This window comes from Trachypithecus francoisi, unplaced genomic scaffold (genome assembly GCF_009764315.1).
Source record: "Trachypithecus francoisi isolate TF-2019V2 unplaced genomic scaffold, Tfra_2.0 Lachesis_group1, whole genome shotgun sequence".
Lineage (NCBI taxonomy): Eukaryota > Metazoa > Chordata > Mammalia > Primates > Cercopithecidae > Trachypithecus > Trachypithecus francoisi.
The window spans coordinates 65,070,635-65,097,864 of NW_022681454.1; the positions used below are offsets into that span (position 1 = coordinate 65,070,635).

At 36.4% G+C, this 27,230-nt stretch overlaps 1 protein-coding gene across 1 annotated transcript in view; it reads left to right on the forward strand.

The window, feature by feature from the left end:
* Nucleotides 1-27,230, forward strand: part of TMPRSS11D (transmembrane serine protease 11D) — a 69,156-nt gene that overhangs the window by 33,957 nt on the left and 7,969 nt on the right. Inside the window, exons 2-7 of the mRNA XM_033214546.1 lie at nucleotides 1,385-1,506; nucleotides 6,911-7,029; nucleotides 13,329-13,396; nucleotides 17,447-17,604; nucleotides 20,669-20,707; nucleotides 22,399-22,576. Coding sequence (XP_033070437.1) covers nucleotides 1,385-1,506; nucleotides 6,911-7,029; nucleotides 13,329-13,396; nucleotides 17,447-17,604; nucleotides 20,669-20,707; nucleotides 22,399-22,576 — 684 coding nt within the window. The remainder of the gene's footprint in view (nucleotides 1-1,384; nucleotides 1,507-6,910; nucleotides 7,030-13,328; nucleotides 13,397-17,446; nucleotides 17,605-20,668; nucleotides 20,708-22,398; nucleotides 22,577-27,230) is intronic.

Below are 27,230 nucleotides of genomic sequence, written 5' to 3' on the forward strand. Positions count from 1 at the left end.
TTTTTATAAAGTGTTCTGTGTTTATTCAACAAAATTGAAAACTGGCAAATCTCTGTCTGCTTCCAACAATCTTCTGGAATGTTACTAGTTCCAGTGCCACAGCGTACAATGTGCAAGTGACGCAATACAAAATATAAAGAGGTGCCCTTTTATAGGCCTGTGAGTTGGGTAGAGGCCAAACAATACCAGACGACACTGCAGTGAAATGTGTCCCACAGCACTGACCCTCAGAATGTACCCTTCTCACTTGTACCAGAATGTTGGCAAAACAAAATAGAAAAATATAAAAATTAGAATATGCCTAAATATAACTGCTTCTCAGCTCTGTTGAGGCTTTTAAATCTGAAATATGTCAAGAATTAACATAAGCAATAAATATTTATAAATACCATAAGTATTTACAAAATACCTGTATAACCCAAGCATTCTGCAAAGTGTTAAACACTTTGCCTATGTTAAGCATAGGCATGAATAGTATCTTTACCTTCAAGGTGTTCACAGCCAAGTTGGATAACCTATTGAACTAGAAATATATACTTTATAACACATAACATGACCCCACTTAATCTTCAAAACAGCCTTTTGAGGTAGGTATTACTATTCGTATTTTTCAGACAAAGAAAATCTCAGATAAATGACAATATGACCTCCAAGCAAACAAAGGGTAAAACTGAAATTCACACCCAGCTCCTCTGGTGACTTTTCCAGTGTGAGTGTGTGTGACTATATATTAGTACAAATTCATGGAGAAAATATGATATATCAAATAAATCATTGGCTGTTGGAGCAGTTCAAATTCATTTCAGGTGCTTGCTATTCTCCCTGATTCTCTATGCCTCTGCCGATTTTTAATAATATGGGGAATCTTGCAATGAGAAATGCTACTGTCCTGACCCCCTTACCACCCCACCCCTGCTTCTTTATCTTCCTCGACACTTCTTCCCACTCAAATGTACTCTCTCTTCAGTACAGCCTTGGGGATGGTGCCCAAGCAAGGATGATTACTACAGTAGGGTCTAGCATAGAATTTTGGATGACATTGCAGTAGAACAGAGAATGATTTGTTGTTATTCTTGAAAACTTTATCAATTGGCAGAAGGGAAAGCAATTCCAACCATAAGTCAGACTTCCTTCTTCCATCAGACTGATTGAACTTCAATCATTTTGTGCTGGAAAAAAAAAACCTTTCAAGGTTTTTTTCTTTCAAGAAAAACCATTAAGGACAGCCCTGTTAAGTTCAGTTTCATTTCTAGGAATATGTTTCTATGACTAGAGCCATGTGCCAGATAAGAGATCGTGAAAGACAGAAGACAATCGTGAGCACTAAAATGATGGCTGAAATCAGTGAAATGAATGACTTTCTTTGATCTCTCTCTCTCGTAAGGCCAGCACGTGTACCATCGACTTCAAGATTTCTGAATCCATATGTAGTATGTTTCATTGTCGTCGCAGGGGTAGTGATCCTGGCAGTGACCATAGCTCTACTTGTTTACTTTTTAGCTTTTGGTAAGTACCAGAGCATTATTACTCTTTAGATTTAATAGTGACGTACGATTTCAGATTTAAAGTTTGGCATTCTTTCTTTTATTATGGCTTTTATTTCTTAATATAATGTGATTATATATCTTACTTATAGTACTTCCGCAAATATAGATTCATATCTGTATTTTTCCTCAATCAGTATTTTTTCTCTTTCCTATTTTGGCCATTTTTAGTGCCCCAAACATGCCTTTTGAGTATACCAAACATTGTTACTCAAAAAAGAATTATTCTATCCAAAGGAAAAAAAATCTCAATAATTTTCTGATGCTAAAGTTTACTCATTTTGTTGTTCATTAATACTATGATTTCCTTCATTGATAACCTGATAAAATCACAAAAGTGAAATATTGCAAAGAACCCTAAGTTTCAACACCTAAAATTTGGATGTACGTAAGTATTTGCCCATTCTTATTAACAAATAATGCTCTGTCTTCTGAAAACAGTGTTTTACAGGCCTAACAGTTAGGATGGTCAGGAGATAAATTTTCAGTTGAGAAATAAAAAGGGGTAAAGTCAAACTTTTTAAAACATCATGTTCTTTAGTTATTTGTTTCCTTTATTTTTTTTAATTTTTTATTATATCACTAAAACAATAGACAACATGGACAAGAAAAAATAATGTAAAGAATATACATACCATGCTCATTCATAAACAACTTACTGTAAAAATCTCTGTGAAGGCTCTTTCAGATGCTTTAACATAGATATGTAAAATGTGTCAAATTTTACTAAATAATATCATATATTAGAATCTTTTTTCACTTAAAATACACTTTGAGGTTATTTTTATTTCAAATATAATTCTATTAAATCACTTAAATCATGTGTGTGGGTGTGCAGGTGTGTACATGGGTATGTGTGAGTGTTAAGAGAAAAAGAGAAATAATATAATTTATAGTATGTCCAATTGTAAATAGGTAAAAATGCTTAATTATGCAAAGGTTGAAATACTTCCAATGATGCAATACAATTACCAACATTAGAAATACCAGTAATGATACACAATCATTTCAGCCAATCAAATGTAAAGGTTGTGGCTAAATTTTGCTTATGACTGCATTTTGCTATCAAATCACCTGGAGTCACCTATCCCTAAGGTGAACTACAGAGGTAGAAAAAAGAGACATGGAGTTTCAGATTAAATTAATGAATTTTCACTCTTAATGACATGGCATTGTCATGCCTAAAGAGTAGGCCCTTTGGTAAGTCATCTGCAAACTGTGTTCCAGTGATCACTTATGGCCCCTAAATGACTTGATCTTCCACTACAAACAATCACGGTTCCCCCAGTATCTCCAACTCTTGCCCCTTACCAAGGTGTTTGTTTGCATAAGTAATGCATATGAATGATCAAAGGAAAGCAGAGATTTTTGTTCTGAGACAGATTCCATTAGGTTATGTACATTTTCATAATGTTTATGAGTTGTGTACAGATATGTTTTAGAGACTTTTGTCTCTTTCACACAAGTGAAAAGGTCCTCTGGAAGACCCCTGTCGTTGTTGTTGTTGTTTTTGTTGTTTTAGTGATACATAACATCTTACATATTTGTGGGATACATGTGATATTTTGTTACATACATAGAATGATCAAGTAATCTTAGTAAGATTAGCAATCTTAACTGAGGTGAATGATCAAGCCCGGGTATTTGAGGTATACAGCACTTTGAGTATTTATCATTTCTATGTGTTGGAACAACTCAAGTCCTCTTTTCTAGCTACTTTGAAATACATAATATATTGTTGTTAATCATCTGCTCTGCTATTAAACTCTAAAACTTACACCATTTACCTGACTATATGTTTATACCTGTTAGCCAACCTCTCTTCAATCCCCCTCACAATGCTCCACCCTTTCCAGTCTCTAGTATCTGTCATTCTACTCTCTACACTGATGAGATCAAATTTTTAAGCTCCCACATATGAGTTAGAACATATTTGTCTTTCTTTTTTATTCTTTTTTTAGTCATAGAGATGGGGTCTCACTTTGTTGCCCAGGCTGGTCTCAAATTTCTGGCTTCAAGTGATCTTCTCAGCTCTGCCTACCCAAGTACTAGGATTACAGGCATGTGCCACCATGCCTGGCTAATTTTGTCTTTCTGTGCTTGGCTTATTTCACTTAACACAATGACCTCCAATTCCATCCATGTTGCTGCAAATGACAAGATTTCATTCTTTTTATGGCCAAATAGTATTCTATTGTGTGTGTGTGTGTATGTGTGTGTATATACATATATATGTAAATATATATATGTAAATATATATATATATATAAAATATTTTCTTTATCCATTCATTTCTTGATGGACACATAGGTTGATTCCACACCTTGGCTGTTGTGAAGTGCTGAGATAAACACCCAAGTACAAATATTTCTTTGACATGATGATTTCTTTTCCTTTGGATAAATATCCAGTAGTGGGATTGCTGGATCATATGGTAGTTCTGTTTTAGTTTTATGAGAACTCTCAATGCCGTTTTCCACAATGGCTGCACTAATTTACATTTCCACCAACAGTGTATAAAAATTCTCTTCTCTCTGCATTCTCACCAGCATCTGTTATTTTTTATCTTTTGGTAATAGTAATCTTAACTGAGGTGAGATGATATCTCATTGTGGTTTTGATTTGTGTTTCTCTGATGATTAGCAATGTTGAGTATTTTTTCATGTACCTGTTGATGATTTGTATGTCTTATTTTGAGAAATGTTCACTCATGTTCTTTGCCCACTCCTTAATAGAATTTTTATTTTTATTTTTTTTAGTGTTGTGTTGTTTGGATCCTTGTATATTCTGGATATTAGTCTCTTGTCAGATGAACAGTTGGCAAATATTTTTTTCCCATTCAATAGGTTGTCTTTCCATTCTGTTGGTTGTTTCCTTTGCTGTGCAGAAGCTTTTTAGTTTAATTAATTCCCATTTGTCTATTTTTGGTTTTGTTGTCTGTACTTTTCAGGTCATAGTCATAAATTATTTCCCTAGACTAAAGACATGAAGTGTTTCCTCTAGGTTTTATTTTAATAGTTCTCATAGTTGTAGGTCTTACATTTAAGTCTTTGACCCATCTTGTGTTGATTTGTGTATATAGTGAGAGATAAGGGTCCAGTTTCATACTTCTGCAAATGGATATCCAGTTTTCCTAGTACTATTTATTGAAGAGAGTGTGCTTTCCCCATTGTTTGTTCTTAACACTTTTGTTGAAATTCAGTTGGCTGTATGTGAATTTCTTTCTGGGCTTTCTATTATATTTCATTGGTCTATGTGTCAGTTTTTATACCAATACCATGCTGTTTTGGTTGCTATAGCCTTGGAGTATAGTTTGATGTCAGGTAGTGTGATGTCTCCAGATTTGTTCTTTCTGCTCAGGTTTGATTCGACTATTTGGGCTCTTTTTTGTTTCATACAAATTTTAGGATGGTTTTTTTCTATTTCTGTGAAAAGCGATGTTGGTATTTTGATAGGAATTGCATTGAATCCATAGATTGCTTTGAAAAGTATAGTTATTTAAATGGTATCAGTTCTTTCAATCCATGAGCAAGAAATGTCTTTCCATTTGTTTGTGTCCTCTTCCATTTCTTTCATCGGTGTTTTGCAGTTTTCCTTGTAGAAGATGGAATTACCTTCTTGATTTGTTTCTCAGCTATTTCATTGTTGGTGTATAGAAATGCTACAGATTTTTTATGTTGAATTATATCCTGCAACTTTATTGAAATTATATATCAGATCTAAGAGTTTTTGGTGGAGTCTTTAGGTTTTTGGGGTTTAGAATTATATAATCTGCAAAAGGAACAATTTGAATATGTAACTTCTTTTCCAATTTGAATGCCTTTTTATTTCTTTCTCTCACCTGATTGCTCTGGTTAGGACTTCCAGTACTATATTGAATAGGAGTGATGAAAGTGGACATACTTGTCTTATTCCAGTTCTTAGAGGAAAGGCTTTCAGCTTTTCCCTATTTGGTAAAATGTTAGCTGTGGGTTGGTCAGCCTTCATGTTGTTGAGGTAGTCCTCTTCTAAGCCTAGTTTGTTGAGAGTTTTTGTTATGACGGGATATTGAATCTATTGAGCGTCTATTGAGATGATCATACGGTTTTTTTCTTCATTCTGTTTATGTGATGTATTAAGTTTATTGATTTGCATATGTTGAACCATTCTTGCATCTCTGGGATAAATCCTAGTTGATTGTGGTATCATTTTGGTATGCTGTTGGATTCAGTTTGATAGTATTTTGTTGAGGATTTTTGCCTCTGTGTTCATCAGTAATATTGGCCTGTATTTTTTTTTTTTTTTTTTGAGACAGAGTCTTGTTCTGTCACCCAGGCTGGAGCGAAGTGGCTTGATCTTGGCTCACTTTAACCTCTACCTCCTGGGTTCAAGCAATTCTCCTGCCTCAGCCTCCCAAGTAGCTGGGATTACAGGTGCCCACCACCACACCTGGTTAATTTTTGTATATTTAGTAGAGACAGGGTTTCACCATGTTGGTCAGGCTGGTCTCCAACTCCTGACCTCGTGATCCACCCGCCTTGGCCTTCCAAAGTGCTGGGATTACAGGCATGAGCCACTGCACCTGGCCTGTAGTATTATTTTTCTTTTATTGTGTCCTTGCCTGGTTTTCTATCAGAGTAATACTGGCTTCATAGAATGACTTGGGGAGAACTCCATCCTGTTTGATGTTTTTGAATAGTTTGAGGAGAATTGGTGTTAGTTCTTCTTTGAAGGTTTGGTAGAATAGCAATAAAGCCATCAGTCCTGGACATTTCTTTATTAGGAGACATTTTATTACTGATTCAATCTTATTACTTGTTATTGGTCTGTCAAGCTTTTTATTTTGCAAGGTGCCTTTTGATGAAAATAATTTACATTGGATTACTAGATTAGATATCTTGTCAGATGACTTATCTTCTATCTTACTCCAGAAAAACTAATGGCGAATCACTAACTCCTCTATAAAGAACATTATTTGAAAATAATTTTTTAAAATTTCATAATTACTTTGGGTTCTTTCCTAATGATACATGAATAATAGTATATTACAAACACTCATTAATATTTCCTGAATAAATACACCACAAACCTCCCTTAAAATATAGCAAGAACAAAAATTATAGTATTTGTGACTATTTTTAATTTCTCAAATAATAATTCCACTCTGATTGTAAAACATCTACACCACTCTGGCTTTGCCAATCTTTTTAAAAATGGAAAAGATAATAATTTTATCATAATTACACTCATATTAAGCATAGAACTTTTTCTTTCAAGGAAAGCAAATTTTTGAAATTCTATAATATAACATCCCATAATCCTGAATAAATTAAAAGTTTAATTACTTAGTAAAGTAAGACTGACCCTCCCTTTTATTTCTTTTCCAGATCAAAAATCTTACTTTTACAGGAGCAGTTTTCAACTCCTAAATGTTGAATATAATAGTCAGTTAAATTCACCAGCTACACAGGAATACAGGACTTTGAGTGGCAGAATTGAATCTCTGGTAAGTTAATGTTTGTCTCTGCTCTTTATTCCATTATAAAATGAATATGATAATAAACCTAATGCTTTGTAATATATTTTCAGTTGTTAGGTGCTCTACACATTTTCCTTCTTTGCATGGTGAAACATGTGTTTCTCTCTGCTTTTATCAAGTTAGTTTACTCATATACTGGTTCTTATTCACATATTTGTCATGAGTAAAATGTGTTAGAAAGGCCATGAGTAAACATGCATTTTATTTGTTTATGAATTCAAGTACTGAAAGTTTTTTATTTGTTCAATTAAGCATTGACATGGTCTTTTTAAATTCTTTTCATTTTTCCCTCCTCCCTCTTCCTTATCCAACTGAAGACACAAGGCAGGAGGTATTAAAAGACAGGTTTACCATATCAGTAATAACATAGTTTGGACAACATTACACTTTGGCTCAATAATAGACATAGAAGTTTGAACAGAAATATGCAAAGCAAGTTTGAGCTCTGACTTGAAGAGGGCCTCTGACTGCCTGCCAGGAAACCTCACCAGTGAACCCTTAACATTCACGTATCACCACAAACCAGGGGCTGCCCTTTAGCTTTGACCAGGTTCAGTGTTGCTCACTTACCCTTACCTTTTCAAAAATATGTCCTAAGACTATAAAGTAATTCAATGGTTCTACAATTTTAGCATGTAACTGAGTCACCTGGCAGGGTTGCTTTGGTGAATTCAATATAAAATTTTATCAGCATTTCTACATTTTCTGAAATATTCCTTAATCCAAGCTTTTAATCCCTTGGTGCTTTTCTGAAACACTGCAATGAGCTTCTAACTGTTCTCACTGTGTGCAGGCTCTTTTCCCTCTAATCTAATTTAAATCTAATTTCTGAACACAAATCTCTCACAGCCTGTTTCCTTCATGTTACCTCCAGCTCAAGACTTCTTGCCTACAAAATAAATTCCAAACTTGTTAGCTAAGCAACTTCTCATGTCTATGCTGTGTCTCATATTTCAGTCATCGTGTGCCCTACTTATTCTTATAGCCAACCTGAAATGCCATCTTTTATAAGAAATTACCTCTGATCTCCATGGTTGGATATAATTAATCTTCCTTCCACATCACCTCATCACAAAATCATATCTGTGTGGATCTCATGCCACATACCTCTACGTATTTTATGTTATAAATATTTGTAGACTTGTTTAATCTGCCGTGTTAGACTAAGTTCCATGAGGACAGCTCCACATCCATTCCATTTTTGTATATCCACAACATTTGGTGGGGTTGATGCTTAATAAATGTTTATTGAAGGAAAAGGAGTCTCCCACTTCTGACATAATGAACTTATTTTCCCCAGTGTTAACCCTACATCTGGTTCCTGCCCTAAATTCTCTTCCCAAATCATTCTGATTCAACTGGTCATTCCGATCTCATTAAACATTTAAATGATGTATCTAACTCCCCTTGCTTTATTCTATGCTCACCCTGCAGTCTTCTCATAACTGGGTTTTCAATGATGCTTGCTTCTAGAGAAAAAAAAATGTGATAAATAAGCTTATGATTCAGTCCTCCAGCTGTGATGGTTCTCACTGGAGATTAGCTCAGTAGTTTTTGAAGTATGGTCTCTCTAGTATCACCTAGAAACTTGTTAGAAATGCAAATTCTTGGGCTCACCAAGATCTACCAAATCAGAAATTTTGACATTGGGGCCTAAAAATCTGTGTTTTAACAAGTCTGCCAGTGCAGCCTGGTCCCTTTGTTCCTCGGAGCCCCGCTCAAAGCTTTCAGCGCTCATCTCCCACCAATGACAGGGTCCTCTATGGAAACTGGCAGGAGGGTTTCCAATTCTAACTACGTTTTAGAGTTTGCTTCCTAGGGCTATCCAGGCCCCAAGTATCACAGGTCAGGTTCCCAGGGAAGCAGACTCTAAGACCTGCGTGCAGAGAGTGTCTCTGGAGTGCTCTCAACCAACACCTTTAGGAAGAGAAGGAAGCAGCATTGGGCAGAGGCAGAGTCAAACTACAGTGCTGTTGGCACAGAAGACTGAAGGGAGCCAGAGGCAGGGGGTAGAAGTGGGCCCTTAGCAACCATCCTTCACCATTGGGTGTGAGTTGCCCTACCCCCTGTGTGTAACCTCAGTCCCAAGGTGGGTGGTAGTGCAGCAGAGCAGCCCCTACAAGGGCCAAACCAGAGACACACCAGGTGCCAGGAGTGCTGCCAGGGAATAGAGAGGAAAGGATGGGCTTAAGATAGGATCCACAGAACTTGGCAATGGATTAGAAGACAGGATGAGAAGTGGCAGGTTAACACTGACACAGAAATGTCTAACTTGGGTAGATAATGGTGCCATTGGCTGGAAGAGAAAACCAAAATGAAAACAGGTTGTTCAGGGAGACAAAAGTTCACTGTGGACATCTTAGCAGAGTGATTCAATGGGGAAAGGAATGGATGCCTAGACTACCTCAGAGGTAGATCTAAGCTGGAGCCAGCAATAAAGATACAAGATGAACAATCCCTAATGAACTGTTCCTCAGCCATGCTCCCCAGCCCCACTGCTTCAGTTTTACCATCCAAGCGAGGCTAGGAGGTGCACCTCCCTCAGTGGAGGACAGCAAAGCACCAGTGGCTCCAGGGAGTTGAGATCTTTTGATACTTTTTGTTCTACCATCTATCTGAAAAGCTGTCTCTCAGCCATTGCCTGCCTTTACACACAAGTGCAGTCCGGAATTGGGAGACGGGTGAGATTTATTATGCCTAGAGATCTGGATACCCAGTTGTTTGGGAGTGCATTTTCTGAATCACTTGTTGGTTTAAGTAATGCAGGTTTATTGATGCCACTTCTCTTGAATCCATGACTCTGGACCCGCCACCTACGTGAATGTGCAGAGGGAACGGAATAGCTGCAGTAGATCTCCATTAAAACCAGTGCATCCTCCCAGACACATACAGTAGCAGGGAAGTGAGTCAATGCCAGGACAGCACCAGCTCCCGCTTCGGTACATTTCCAAAGCTCTCAGTCTGTGTACAAAAGTTTGCTCTGGGGCAGTAGAAATGGCCCTGGGCAGGCAGTCAAAGGCCTGGTTTGATTTCCTCCACTTCCAGGCAAGTCACTACAAGGCTCACAGACTTTTTCCTCACCTGCCACATGGGTCCAGTGAGATCTACTGAGCTGTAAATAATGAAATGAGTGTGTGTGCAGTCACCTATAAGTTGTAAAGTACTACAAAATGGTGAAACTTTGGGATTTAGGTTATTTAAGGCTGAATGCTAAAAATGTCAGGCATTGTGGCAAAAGGAATTGAAAAATAAGATTGATTGACTGGGATTTAAAGACAAATGAAGGCACACATGCAAGTGCACATACACACTGACACTGCACAGCTCCCCTTGGAGGCAGATCCTGACCATGCAGACCTGGGGCTCTGCCTCTCCAAGTGCACTCCTTTACTACATAAACCCTCCTTCTCTTCTGGGGCTGTCACCCCACCAGAGCTGGCACTGAGCCCCTGCTGCTGCGCTTCCCTGGGGCGTCAGCTTTTGATAGGGGGCTAACTCCCTCTGTAGGAGCCTTAGCATCCCTGGGACTTCTTTCCCCCACCCCTACCCCCAGCAGTTTGTATCTATTCCTAACTCAGTCACCTGGCATTTGTTAAGTTCTAATGAGTGTCAGTAGTAACATTGTCACCCACTCTGTGAAATATGGAATCTTATTCACAGGCCTCTTCTTTTATATTTGTATTTGCATATCAACCAATTAATCAACTTGCTTTCTTTATGATGCTTATTATCTTAGTCCTTACTAAATTGCCTCTTAATGTTTTCCGCATAACAGAAATGTTAAAGTGGATCTTTAAGATTTTGGTCCAGTCAACCTGTGCCAGTGCAATGCCAAATCATGAATTAAAATATAATTACAAGAACCACTTATCCAAATTTTAACAGTTCCTTCAACTTTACGACAGTTTCTTCTACTTCGATTAAAGTCAAGTAAAATTAAAGTTCAATATTTTTATTAAAATATCTCCTTTAACATTCCATATTAATAAACATATTAAAGCTCATGATTCTAAGTAGATTACTGGAAGTTACTTTATCCAATTATGGCAATGGTTAATTTTAGATTATAGAATTTAGAATGAATTTTTGCCTTCTTTTTTTTCTTGTTTTTTAAACAGAGTCTTGCTCTGTTGTCCAGGCTGGAGTGTACTGGCGCGATCTTGACTCACTGAGACCTCTGCCCTGCAGGTTCAAGTGATTCTCCTGCCTCAGCCTCCTGAGCAGTTGGGATTATAGGTGCCTGCCACCACACCGGGCTAATTTCTTTTTTGTATTTTTAGGAGAGACAGGGTTTCACCAAGTTGGCCAGGCTGGTCTCGAACTTCTGACCTCAAGTGATGCACTCACCTCAGCCTCCCAAAGTGCTGGGATTACAGATGTGAGCAACCATGCCTGGCCTGACTTTTGCTTTCTGCTTAATACTTACTAGTATTTCTTGAATTTTTAAAAAAGAAACAAAAAGTACTTTGATAAAACCAACAGTCTCATTGTTCTTAAAGTTGTTCAAATGTTCTCTGGAAAAAAAAAAAAAAAACCCAGAAAGTTATCATTTGGTTAAGAAGCATGTTGGTCTGACATCAATCATCCTACAGGAGTGAATATTGAAAAAGTAATATATATTGTGGTGTAATCGACATTGCATAAATTTTACCATTTTGAGAAGAATCGGCTTCAAATCCTGGCTTAATGTAATACCCACTATGCTAGTTAATTTTCTTATCTTCACCTTTTCATATCCACATCCACCTAGGTGCCACCACACAGTATAAGCCAGCATAATCCATTCTTCTTAATGAAACCACAATACATCTGACCCTGCATCTCAGGAGAACTGTATCAGGCACAGCACTTCCCGTTGACTGTGAATCTGAATGTTATGCCTCAGGAGAAACATCCTTGCTGGGACCAAGTAGTGATTCAAAGAGATAGTTATGATTCGGTTAAGAAATTAATTATTATTATTACTATTTTTATTATTGAGACAAAGTCTCGTTCTGTCGCCCAGGCTGGAGTACAGTGGCGTGATCTCAGCTCACTGCAACCTCTGCCTCCCAGGTTCAAGTGATTCTCCTGCCTCGGTCTCCCAAATAGCTGGGACAACAGGTGCTTGCCACCACGCCCAGCTAATTTTTTGTATTTTTAGTAGATAGGGAGTTTCACTGTGTTAGCCAGGATGGTCTCGATCTCCTGACCTCATGGTCCACCCGCCTTGGCCTCCCAAAGTGTTGGGATTAGATGCGTGAGCCACCACGGCTGGCCAATAAATTATTAACTGAGCCAGGCACAGTGGTACACACCTGTAGTCCCAGATACGCAGGAGACTGAGGTTGGAGTACCCTTTTTTATGTTATTTTATTTTTAATTATTATGGGTACATAATAGGTGTACGTACCCATGGAGTATAAGTCATGTTCTGATACAGGCACATAATGTTTAATAATCACATCAGAGTAATTGGGATATCCATCACCTCAAGCATTTATCTTTCTTTGTGTTAGGAACATTCCAACTCCTCTCTTGGAATAGGCACCCTGTTGTGCTATTAAATGTGAGATCTTATTCATTTCATCTAACTATATTTTTCTACCCATTAACCATCACCACTTTTCCCCTCTTCCCCACTACGTTTCCTGTGAGGCTGGAGGATTCTTAAACACAGCAGTTAGAGGCCAGCCTGGGTAACATATGAGACTCAATTTCTAAAAAATAAAAAAGATATTACCAACTAATGCTAAAAATAGTCCCTGATGCTTAGGTATGAATCAGAAATGACAAAAAAAAAAAAAAAAAAAGACTGCCCTTTGCTTCCTTCTCCCCTTCTCTTCAAGTTTTCCATTGCTACTCATTTTAGTCTGGTTTAATCAGGTTTCATCCATTAAAAGCAATTGTTGGGATCACACATTTTGAGTTGTGTCAGTGGACTTCCCTTATGCTAGCATGACTCCTGCCCCAAGCCCTTAGAACAGTCACCAAGCCATATAACATAACCTCTCATTGAGTAAAACACCTGATGTGTTTAGAATGATTTCTAGCAAAAACCCATCCTGTCGTGCATCATCTCTGTGTAACAGATAAAGGAATAGGTACTGCATCAAAAGGTTACAGAACCTGTCCAAATCAATCCCATGTGTTTTACAATGGAACTGGGTTGAACTAAAGTGAAAATTCAGTTGTTTACTCCTCATTAACATGTCTCATGTTGCAAGGTTGAGAGGAAGGAGAAGAACTGTAATTACAGAGAGTTTCTCCCCTCTTTCTTTCTACAGATTACTAGAACATTCAAAGAATCAAATTTAAGAAACCAGTTCATGAGAGCCCATGTTGTCAAACTGAGGTGAGTGGAACTGTAGAAAAAATATTTAACTATAGATACAATGTGGCATATTTGACTTTTTGTCACAGAATGAATAGTAAATGACATGTTCAGATAAGTTGTTGCAATATTGTGAAAATAGTATTTTAGTCATCTTAAAAAACAATGCCAAAAAAGCCAAACATATGATCTATTTAGCTACTAATGTAAATAACCATGTTACATCTATTCTTATTGGGAAGAGGAAGAAGGGGTGGAGAGAGAGTTGGGGTGAAGGTACAGTAACAAAGTCATCCTATTGTAAAATTCCAGTGGATATCACTCACAGTGCAGCCTATGTCAATAGTCCTTCCTGGAGTTGTACAATGCTGTGGCTTGGGTGTATCCATCCAAGATCAAGACACTATGACCATCATCAAAAGTGGCTTTTTGGTTTTATCTGCCTGACATGCTATAATGAAAGGGTATTATGGCCAAATCCAAGGCGTGTTTATCATGAATTAATAATAGGAGGAGTAGCAGTATGCATACTAGTTATTTGCCATTCCTGCCTTAGTTAAATATGATGTGATAAAACCGGCCTTTCCAACTGAAATAGTCACCTTTACTGACTCTCCTGTAAATGACTCAAATGACCACATTGCTCTAGCCTTTAAATAATATGCAATAGTTCTTTGGCAGAAGAGGAATTATACCAATTCTTTTTCAAATACTAGCATCACAAGAAAATTAATTCTTACTCTCTGGAGAGTCACCTAGTAAGTATCTGGAGCACACATGTCTGGTAAGTTTTGATGAGGAGTTAAAGGGGTAAGAAGAGTCCATGAGAAGGAAATTTTCCAAAACACCTCTCAGTCAATTCAGTGCACATTCACTTAGTACTTTCTTGTGAGTATCTGTATCAGCCACTAATGCTCAAAAGTAAGTAAGCCCTGAAAAACCTGTAGGACTACGTGAGCCTTCTGCATTTTCTCTCTTTTCGGTCACTTCCTACTTATCACTCAATCCTCTGCAACATGGCTTCAATACCATCACAAAATATAAACTGCTCTTGCCAATTCAACAATGACATCCAAATAACAAAATCCAAAGAAACCACATCAGTCCTATTCTTGGACCTCTCAACAGTATTTTGTCCTGTTGGCCTGTCACTCCTTGAAATAGAACTATCCCTTGGTTTGTATGGCCTTGTACACTCTGATTTTCCCCTTATCTCCCTAGCTATTCCTTCTTGGTTTCCTTTACTAGGTCTTACGTCTTTGTATATTCCTCATATGTTGCTGAACGTCAGGCTGTGCTCTAGGCCTCTCATCTTCTCAGGTCACACTCTCTCCTTTCATTGACCTTCACTGCCACCCATATGCTGAGTGCTCTCAAAGTTATATCTCTAGGACAGTCCTCTTTTTTCTTTAGACATGAATATATGCAGCCATCTACTTGGTACCATCACATGGATAATTCTCATGATCTCTTCCAGTTTGACTGCTTCTTTATTTTTTTCTGGGCTCCTTTTTAGCATTGTTTTACATGGAACTTTACCATGTCTCTCAACCTCTATTTTATCTTTTATCTATGTTAGATTCTGTGTAATTTCTTTATCTCTTTTAGATAACGAATTTCTCTTCAACTTTGACTTGTATTCTGTGTAACCCATTTATTGCGTTTTCAATTTCAATGAGTATGATTTCCTATCTGAAAGTTCTATTTGCTTCTTTTGAGAATCTGACTGGTCTTTTAAAAACATTTCTTATTTTAAGTTTTGTGGGTACCTAGTAGTTGTGTGTATTTATCTGGTACATGAGATGTTTTGGTATAAGCAAACAATGCATAAAAATCACATTGTGTAAATGGGGTATCCATCCCCTCAAGCATTTATTCTTTGTGTTACAAACAATCCAATTATATTCTTTTAGTTATTTTTAAATGTTTAATTAAATATTATTGGCCATAGTCACTCTGTTGTGTTATCAGATACTAGGTGACCTTTTAAAAATAATGTTTTCTACTTAATCTCATTTTTATGATTCCATCTTTTATGTCATTTGTCACTTCAAATATAATCACTTGTCTGTTGATTCTGTTATGTGAAGTTTTTGAGGATAATCTATTTGTTATTTTGATTCCACCTTGGTATGGTTTGGCTGTGCCCCTACCAAAATCTCATCTTGAACTCTGGTTCCCATAATACCCACATGTCATGGAAGGGACCTTGTGGGACGTGATTAGATTGTAGGGACTTTTCTCCCCTTTGCTCTGTTCTTCTCTTTCCTGTCACCATGTAAGAAAGATGGGTTTGCTTCTCCTTCTGCAATGATTGTAAATTTCCTTAGGTCTCCCCAGCCATAGGGACATCTTTTCTTTATAAATTACCCAGTCTTGGGCAGTTATTTATAGCTCCGTGAGAAAATACTAATACACTCCTCATGATGTGTTGTTTACCATTGAAATTGTATGCTTAAATTTAATCTCACTTGGGACCCTGTACAACCTAGACTTAACACATCTACCTCCAGAGCAGTTACATCTGTCAGACATTCTAGAGGAATCAGCAGCACGTGGATTTTGTTGTTGCTGTTAATTTCTTAGTTTAAAGGTTCTGGGAGTATTCAGGTAGTATTAAGGAAGATTCAGACATCATGCAGCCAGGCCCATGATTATGAATTTTCAGTTGATACTTCTTTTTCTTTTTCTTAATTTAAAGCTGGATCTTGGAAACAGATAAATTTATTTTTTTATGAGATGATGAGCATATTTTTTTCATTCTAGTTCATGCTGTTTGTGGGGTTTAGTTTGAGACTCCTGGCCTTATTCTAAAACCTCAAGTTCAACTTCCTATTTTGCACTAGCCCAAGGTCCCATCTCCAGCCTCTATGTAAATGCTAAACATAAGCCTGTGGAATATTCTAGTCTTACCACATACTATTCATATTCTTCTTTATTTTTGGTCTTCCAGGATTTTCCTTACTTTTCTGTGAGCCCAGTTTTGCACTTGTAGTGGAATTTATTATATATTATCTATCGTTTCTATTTGTGTTATACAGAAAGTGTTTTCTAAAATTATTTAGGCTTCCATGTTGCTAGACATGGCAGTGGTAATTATTTGTTCAGTGCCTGTTTCTACATCTAAACTGCAAGACCCATATGGCAACTGTGAATCTTGGTCACAGCTAATTTCTGAAGCTTAGAATAGTGCCTAGCACAAGAAGTTGTTTATCTAACATTTTTCAAAATAAATATTAGATTAGTATCTGGAATGAATATTAAGTTACAGCTGGTCATTGAGGTGAGAGGAGGAAGCCAAGAGAGAATATGAGGGCCTCAAAGCCAAATATCTTTAACGTACTTTTTCAGAAGAGAAGATAGCCAATGTTAGGTAGAGAAACTGGTTTATGAGGTAATTTTCATGGAAGAAAATAGAAATTACTGAGGCTTTAGATAATCAGAATATTTAATCAAGTCACCAAGGTTTATTGTGAGGAATATTTATCGTTAATTAAAATGATTGATGAAATCTTAATATATGACAAAAGTTAAAATTTGCTTTTGTAGCCAGATGAATGGTCCAGGTACCAAGAAATTGAGTCTCTCACACAAATTTAGAATCTCATCACTTTATGAATTTGTTTAAGGAGATTAATTTTAATAACATTGAGAAGTCTAAGACTAGCTAATATTTATAGTACACTTACTGTATATTATTGACTCTTCTTCAAAGTTTTGCATATAGTGATTCATCTAATCTTCATAACCCATTTTACATGTGAAGAGACTTAGATATAGAAAGATCAAGAAACTTACATAACTTATCCAAAGTTACACTGTAAAATTCTGGCATTATAACTTCAAAATCAGCTCTCCTATAGTGAGTACAATGTTCTGTGCATTGAAATCAAATTTGTGAGATAGCATCGTGATATAGTATTATGTATACAAACACTGTTACAGAGATCTAGCTAAAGTTAAATTCCACAAATGAATGCTTTAAAGGGGTTTAATCAAGAAGAGTATACAAACAGGATGGTGAAAAAGTGTCATGTTATTTGTTTTTTAAAATATCTTTATGATTTACAGTCAAGATGGTAGTGGTGTGAGAGCGGATATTGTCATGAAATTTCGATTCACTAGAAATAACAATGGAGCATCAATGAAAAGCAGAATTGAGTCTGTTTTACAACAAATGCTAAATAACTCTGGAAATTTGGAAATAAACTCTTCAACTGAGATAACATGTAAGTATAATTTTTCATAAACAATTTTATTTCACCATATCCCTCAAGTTTACCAATTCAAATTCACATTTTAATTGAGAGGCTAACTTTTCTTTCTTTGAAACTAAACTATGAAAACAATACATTAAAAAGCTAAATACGCCATATAGCTCTCTAACGTAAAACATTCTAAGATTTAAAGAATCATTTGGCATTTATATAGTAAATTTTATTTGCTAAAAATTATCATTAATTATCCCTGCAACATTCCTTATGAGTGATGTTACTGTCAGATGTCATTTGTGGATATGACATTGGAGGGGTACATAGATGCTCAAGGTCAGAGAACTATTTAATTAATGATCCACCTCAGAGGCTTCTTCATTTTTCTTTGTAACATTTATCACAATTGAAATTACAAAGTTATTTGTGTAATTTTTGTATTGTTTGGCTTCATCCTACACTATAATCGTCCTGAAAAAAAAGAACCAGTCAAACTTCTTCATCCTACTACCCTCCTACCACCTAGTCTCCATCATATAACACATATTCAATAAATAATTCTTGCATGACTGAAATAAAAGAAGTAATATATGCATAGAATTTAAGGACATTCCTCCAAGTTGGTCACGTTCTGCTAGTTTAGTAAGTTATGATTTCTTCACTATGAGCTCAAGATTAAAAGGATTTTGATGATTCCCACACTAGACTGGTAGGTACCGGTTACAGATGTACTAACTGTTAAATATTGAAATGCCTTCCTATTTGTTAGTAAACAATTACTGCATCAGGCCCACAAAGTTGTCCTCCGAGATGCTTCAAATCCACTGCCACTGCAGCTAAAGAGTTATGCTTAGCAAAGCAAAGAACTCTAAGACACTGCTCCAACTCCATAGCCTGATTGCATCTTTTATGACTGGCTGATGCTCATGCACTGCAGTTTGTTAGGTAGTTGAATATTACCTCTGCTTCCACACATTAAGGAATTCTCATGAATGCACTTCCTGAGTGTTTATTTATTTAGCATTATACTAGACAGTATGGTGATACAATGGTAACATAACAGCAGTTTCCACCTCCAGAGCCCATAATCTAGTTAAGGGAAAGATATTCCAACACAAGAGTGTTGACAATCAAAATAGAATATGATCAAGGGCCCAGTGTGAGGCCCAGGCAGTGACCACTGCAAGAATCTAGGGAAGAAAGAGACCAGTGTGCTTAGGATATCTAGCAAAAGTTTCATGAAGGAGAATGGACTTTGACTTTGAAATATGGGTAGGATTTACATATTTTGAGATGAGAGAAAGAAAATTGCCAGAAAAGGAAAGCATGAAAAAGGAAACTAGTCTGTACCGAACGTGATGCTTTGACAGAACAATGAAGAAAGGGGCCTGCTGGAAAGATTGATTAGTGTTCATCATTCACATCATCATCATCAAAACACTTATTTAATGAGAACTTACTATTTTTAGGCATGGTTTTAATGCCTTATATGAATTTTTTTCTTGATTAATCCTTACAACAACCATATCCCATAGATAGTTTTATTGTCCCCCTTAGAAGAGATAAATTGCCCAGGCTGACACAGTCAGTATATGAGGCAGTCAGGATTCAAACTAAGTCTGTTTTGTTCAAAAAATTAAGAATGGCCAGCTTTTTAAAATGTTCTGTCTCCAAAAGTATGATCTGGCTCCACTGAAGCTTGCAAAACAAATATGATACCCAAACCTTGTGAAACTTTTAGTGGGAAATCACTTTGGATAAATCAGTTTGAGAGAGCATGGAAACCTGTCTTGAAAAGTTTTAATTTATCTTGCAGGAAATAAAAATGACAGGTTTCTCAATTAAAAAATTCAATCAAGGAAGGATATAATCTAACATAACATTTTTTAGAAAGGATCAGTCTGGTAAGGTAGAGGTGCATAAACTGAAAAGGAGCAAAAGTGGTGGAATTCAGTTAGAAAATTGTTGTAACCGTACTGATGTCCAATGATGAAAGCATGAACTAAAGTAGTAGCAAAAGGAATGAAGAGGAGAGAATAATTCAAAACATAGAGGACAGAGGTACAGAATCTGAAGATTATAAGATGTGGAAATGATGAGAAAGGAGGAGTTTGAGACAATTTCAGATTTTAGAAGTGGTGTCATTTTACTAATAGGAAAGAATAAATGGCAAATTTTGGATAAAATTGGGTCACAATGCATTTGATATGGGTGTTGGACATGCAGAGAAAACGGTCTTGTATGCCGTTCTTAAATTGAAATAGACAGACCTTTACCATCTGATACTGACATATTTTCCTTTCCAGGCTCACCCTCTATTTCCCTAAACACAACACATGCTCTAGCTCTCCTTACTTTATTGCTCCACAAACATCTTACACCTCCAAGCATTTGTGCTCACTATACCTTCCATCTGAAATCTCTTTTGTCCTCTTGTGTGCCTGAAAAATTCCTTTCAGATCTTCAAAATACAGTGCAGATGCTATTTCCTCTAGCTCAAATGTTATCTCCTCCATATAATTTATATTAGTTATTCTCTTTTTTCTTTTCTCTACTTTGCACTTACATTTGTTTGAATGATTGCTTGATTAATTTCTATCTGTAAATTATATGAGGGCAAGTCCTCTATATTTTGCTCACAGTTAAATCTGCAGCACTTATTATAGAATGGTATCATTAGAGTAATATACATATATTTAAGTACATGATAAATTAACTTCCCTTATAGCATTTATCACATTGCATCTCAATGACTTGTTTATTTTTCTGTTTTCCCATATAAATTGAGTACCTTGAAAGAAGAGATACCTACTAAGTATTTAATGAGAAATTAAAGTACAAACTTTAGTATGCATAACAACAAATTGGGAAAGGGTTGTAAACAAAGAGATTTGTAGGGCCCATGAGTTGGAGATTGTTTCAGCAGGTCTGAAAGGGAGCCTAGGAATCTGCATTTTAGAGGACTCCCCCCAACAACAAGTAATTCTGCTTCTTCTTGTCTGAGTACTGTACTTTAAGAAATTATGGTGAAATGATATACAGCCTTTACTGTATTTATCTTATTCTCATTTTTAAATTCTAGCACTTACTGACCAGGCTGCAGCAAATTGGCTTATTAATGGTAAGTTTTTAAATTATTTTGTAATTATAATTTGCCAAATCATAAAGAGTAAAAGTGCAAGTCTTTTGTGTACTTTTGGCCAGGGCAGTGTCTATCAAGTTGATGTCTTTGTTCTTAGATCACTCAGGTGGTGTTGAAACAAGACAGTGCTGATCCCAAGTGTCCCATGGAATGGACTTTAGGTTTCCCCTTTCCTTTTAGAAAAAGGAAGAAGTTGTAGTGGAGGACTACCCACTCTGTACTCAAAATTGGCCTCATGAAAATTTCCTTGGCAGCTTTGAGAAGCTTTTACTGCCCTGGTTCTAAAGTGGCATTTCTGCAGACTTACAAATTATGTTTGATGACACCATTTATGTAGCTTCTCCTAAACACCAGAGTAGCTTGCTTTGTTGTGAATTCAGGTTAATCACAAAATATAATAAAAAAGAATTATGAGAGATCTTCTCAGCTTTGGGTCTATAACCTGAAGGAAAAGTCACTACTTTTCAACATCATCCTATGTATTCTCAGGCTAGGATAGCAGAAATGCAATCCCTAGAAAACAGCAACTTACTTCTCTGACCAAAAAAATGCAGTTAAAAATGAGTTCAATGTACCTGGTAGCTGGCCTATCTTAGGTACTTAAGTGATTTTACAAAGTGATGCTAGTCCCATCAGTGTTTTTCAGCTTCACTACATATTTAATTCATGCTTATTGTTAATGAAACTGTGATAAACAATTTACTAGGATATTTGTTTGGGAGATGCCACAAAGGAACATATGTATATCTTAATGAAAGCCTGGTCCTCCTTTATCCAGGAAATTTGCTAGGAAAAAAAGCCTTTAGGTGGTTGTGCTATTAAACCAGGGCACTACTTAAGAGCCAACCCAGCAATAGTTGTGCAATTTACCATTAATTTCTGAGTAACAGACCACAAAAGAGAAGCAAATCATGGGAATGGGAGTTAAGAGGAATCGGGTGATCAGCCTACCCCAGCCCATTTCAGCTCTGGCCAGTAGAGTGGTCACAGGCTCTTTGAAAACATTTAAATAAACCTTATTTAAATGAAACCCTCTGTCACCCTCAAGAATATTCTGTGGTATAGTAGCTCCTTTTTGAGGGCATGTTTGGTAATACAGCATCAGTCTTGGACTGGATTCTACAAGATGAACTGCAGTCACTAAGGAGTCTTTTGGATGAGACAAGTTTTCCTCCAACTTCAGTGTGTGCATGAACCTCACATCAAAACACAGCTTTAGATTTGTCCCATGATGTGGTTCTGAGAATCAGCACTTCTAATAAGTTTCCAGGGGATGCCCATGCTGCAGGTCCACAAAGCACACTGAGCATAGCAAGGCTATTGAGAAAAAGGAAATTTCCCAGGAGTCTGTGGCCTGAGCTGGCACATTCAATAATGATCTCTTTTAACCTCAACTCATGGGGAATTCCAGGGAACTCTGAAACTGCCCAAAATTTGAAGCCCATATGCCAACTAAATTCAGAAATGGTCTCCAAAATGCCATCTATAAGCAACAGTAGTCACAAATGAATTGTAAAAATACATTGATCATGCTTTTTGGAAAGTCCAGCATGTCCTGAGGAAGAATGTGTAAGGCATAAAAGTCATAAATTATGGAAAAACTCTTCAGTTTCTTCCAAATGTAAAGGAATCATGACCTTCCCAGCACATGAATGCCCTTTTCTCATTAGAATGTGGGGCCGGTCCAGACCTAATAACATTGTCTGAGCAGAGAATCATTGGAGGCACTGAGGCTGCAGAGGGAAGCTGGCCGTGGCAAGTCAGTCTACGGGTCAATAATGCCCACCACTGTGGAGGCAGCCTGATCAGTAACATGTGGATCCTGACAGCAGCTCACTGCTTCAGAAGGTGAGAACACTGCTACCTACCCATCTGGGAACAATTAGAATAGACAGGCCATGAAGACTGCACCCTAGGATTGAATTGAGCTAGAAATAATTCAGTACAAAAAAATCAATAAGAATTTTCTTCCTATTCATGAGAGGAAAAGCATTTTTCCCCTTTAGCATGCTAATTTAGTGCTATTTCTCTGTTTCAGGTAATAGTACATTAGCACAGTAAAGAACAAAAATTTATATGTCAGAATGTTTTTTAAATCCTAGCTATAAAAGCTTAAGAAATTTACTAAATCTCCATAAGCTTTGTTTTTTTTTTTCCAAATTAAGGGACAACACTGTTATCTGTGACTTAGTGTTACTGGTAGCATTGAGTACACTAATGTAAACGTATGTTAAATGTTTGCAAAATGAATTGTTGTCGAAGATTTGCACATTATATCATAGAAGCTGATGGCTAACCTAGAGACCACCCCATGCCATTAATTTATTCATTCATAAAGATTATCAAGTATCTAGTATGAGCACAGTGTTATATATTGTAGAAGCTACTAGTATAAACAAAGTATTGGCCGGGCGCGGTGGCTCAAGCCTGTAATCCCAGCACTTTGGGAGGCCGAGACGGGTGGATCACGAGGTCAGGAGATCGAGACCATCCTGGCTAACACGGTGAAACCCCGTCTCTACTAAAAAATACAAAAAACTAGCCGGGCGAGGTGGCTGGCGCCTGTAGTCCCAGCTACTCGGGAGGCTGAGGCAGGAGAATGGCATGAACCCGGGAGGCGGAGCTTGCAGTGAGTGGAGATCCGGCCACTGCACTCCAGCCTGGGTGACAGAGCCAGACTCCGTCTCAAAAAAAAAAAAAAAAAAAAAAGTAACAAAGTATTGCCTCTGCCTTCAAAGAGCTTACACTCTAATGTTGGAATTAGAATGCACAAAAATAATGATCGATTACAATGAGTAGCATAAATAAAATTTTTTTAAAAAGGCAACTTATAAGAATTCTTAATTGAGGTGACTAAACTATTGCCAACACTAGGGTGATATGCTGCCAGTGGAGAGTAGGTTGCATAAACTTACCCTATTGGTAAAAAGACAAGTTCACATTGCTCATAAAAGAAGGATTTTAGACTTCAGCATAACTAAAATCTATCTGTTTCAAACCTGCCTTGTTACTGGGGCATCATAGACCACAACAGTTGTTGGGAACTTAACTCAAAAAGTTCACCCAGAAAAATAATGGAGATTTGAACTCGTGTGCCCATGACCATATCAATTTTCTTCTCAGACTCTTACTCTAAATTAGACTTCCTTATCACACACACAAAGCCTTATATAGCCAGATCAATCCAGTCTTATTTCTCAAAGCATGTACCTTGAGCTTCAGATAAACAGCATTGTTCTCTTGCCCTGGACTCTTCCTACATTTCCCTACCTATGAGTATCTGCTCAATCTGCTTATCCTTGAAATGCTTATATATTTCCCAAATCTCTATTTGAATTTTATGAAATTTTTGATAATTTCTAAGTAGTCGTTTTCAGATTTATAGGCACTACTTCATGGTACAGTGCCTGTTACAAAAGTATTTGTTAAATTTAGAAGGAATAAAGGTTTAAAAGACTAGGGTCATTTCTGAACTAGAGTTTTAGGAAATCCCAAATTATTTTGAATTTTTCTTATAGTAATTTTATAACTTAATATTTTTATATGCAGTGAACACATTTGAAATTTCAAAAGATACTTCCAGAATTACCAGTTTTCTGATATAGATTGGCAAATTTATTACTACATCCCAAATAACTCAAGCGATAAAATTCACAAAATATTTCAATCTTCATTGCCACTTGAAGGCCAAAAAGCAGAAATGACACGCATTGATTTCAATCATACTCTTGAATGTGGGAACCAGGGATTCAAATACCTGGACTTATCAGGCACTTAGCATAACCAAGAATGGAATAGAAACCTTAGTGGATTCTAAGCCCTATTCAGGCCCAACCACCAAAAACTAAGTAAATGATATCACTATAATGAAAGCCACAGTTATAAACATCACCAATGATTACCAAAGGAATCCATGGAACTTTGAATTTTGCCACCCCACATCCTTCTATTCATTACCATGATTGATCCACTAAAGCTAACAAACACCGTGGACCTTGTATTGGGCCCCTCCCTAAAGAGCTGATTGTCACTGAGAACCATCAGTGAGCATTTGTTTGGGGCACGACCAGCCTTACATCAAAGTACATAGAAGTGATGAGATCTTATCATAGAGGATTATCGAATTATCACCTCTTCTATGTAGCTTTCCCTGATATTCTCTTTCCTCTACATTGAGTTCCACAGAAATTTGTTTACCTGCCTTTAACAGTTGTCCTTATGATTTGTGATATTTGACTTACCTCTTGCCAGTTTCCTTCACTAGTGTGGAATTCCTCAAGGAAAGAGATCATAATTACTTTTATTTTTATTCCTGGACACTCATATTATTCCTTATACAAAGTAAACACTTAACAATGGCTTGTTGAACTATAATTAATGAAAATAATAGCTACCTTCATGAAAGTTCACTTTGTGCCAAACACTATACTTGACATAATACATTTCTCATTAATACTTAACAATCGTGTGAGAAGGTATCACCAATCACATATTATATGTAAATAAACCTCAGAGCTATTAATTAACTTGTCATAAATAATACTTTTAATATGTGGCATAGCCAAGATTTAAATATAAACATGACTGGTTCCAAAACAATGCTCTAATTCACTAGCTGGAAAGAAGAAAAGGAAGAAAATAAATAAGTGGGAGGAAGAGAGGGAGGGAAGAGAGAAAAGGAAGGAAAGAAAGAAGAGTCTCTTCAGAACCTTCACTCGGAGTAAAGACTCTGAGCAAAGGAAGTTGAAAATAAAAACAATCATGGGTTTGTTTTCTAATGTTTTTTCTTCAAAATTTTAAACTCAGGTTCACTCTTACACAAACTACTGTGTCTTATAAAAGTATTTCAGGTCATAGAGTTTTTATTTTCTGTATTAACTTCACTATCTAATCTCCATAAAGCTCCTAAATTGGTATTATTTGGTTACATTTTGTTTTTACTCAACCCTTAGGAACAATGTTAAGTTAATCAGCCCACTAAATCACAGATCCTTATTTTCATCAGTCTGTACAAGGCATTTCTCTCATTTTATTTTTTTTCCTCCTGTCATTCCTGGAGTTCACTTCCACTGCCCTCCTTCTGCCCGTATGCCTCATACTAATATATTCGAAATATACATGTCTTAAAGGTACATGCATGCACCTACAAAACCTATAGTGCTTTTTTTGTATGTATATGTCTTTAATTTAAATAAGTAGCATTGTGTAAAAGTCTAATATTGTTTCTTAACGTTTTCACTCAATCCTTGGAATTTTCATCTGAAGCACTGCTGCATAGCACCCCATGGTATGCAGTCACCATATTTCCTTCACCCAATTAGGTTGCATGACCTACCTTCCCATTGCCACAAAGAGCACACACAAAATATTTGTGCTTATCTTTCTGTAAACCTCCAGTAATTTCAGAAGCACACATGCAGGCTGTTAATACACCAGAATACTCTCTGGGCACTTAAATCTTTACCAGTAATGCAAAAGAGGTCCAATTTCCCTCCATATCAACATTTAGTATTATTCTTTTGTTTAAGTCTTATCAGTCTTTTAAATGTACATAAGATGCTCATTTTTATAATTTTAATTTCTCAGATTCCTAGTTTGAGTATCTTTTCATGTATTTAAGAGCTGTTTTGATCTCCCCTACAATGAACTGCCATTGATATTCTTTGCCTATTTTATAATGGTTTTACTGCTTATTTATTACTGGTTTACAGACTTTTAAAATATATTCTACAAAAATTTTAGACAGTAAACATTACCAATCTTTTCCCATGGTTTCTCATTCATCTGGTAAATTTAGATACAGTATATCTAATTCTGATTTAATAGAATTCATTCTTTTTTTACTTTTTAGTTTGTGTTTTTGTTGTTTAGCCAAAAAGTGCCTATTCCTAGGTCACAAAGGTAATGTCCTTTTTTTTTCACGCTACTGTTCTATCTTGTCTTCCTCTATGTATATAGATGCACATATACTTGTACACACACACATATACATATACATGAGGGGAGTTCAATAAGTTTATGGAAAATAAAATTAAAAGATAAAATAAAAAATTATAAACTTTATTTCTCAACATAAGCTCCATCAAGTTCAAGACACTTTTGTCACTTTTGTAAGCAATAATACCAGCCATATAGTCCATCCCTAAAGAACTGAAGGTCCAGAGAATTTAACTATGTCAATGCAGTCTTTTTTACATTACCTTTTTACAGTACTTATTGAAGAAAAATGGGTGCCCTTTAAAGATTGTTTTAAGATTAGGAAACAAAAATAAATCAGAAGGAGTCAAATCAGGACTGAAAGGTGGATACCTGGTGATTTCTTACTGAAACTTTCATAAAACTAACCTTATTTGATGAGAGGAATGAGCATGAGCATGGTTGTGGTGGAGAAGAACTCTGGTGGAGCTTTCCTGGACACTTTTTCTGCTAAAGCTTTGGCTAACTTTCTTACTCTCATAAGAAGAAGATGTTATTTTTCATTGACCCTTTAGAAGGTCAACAA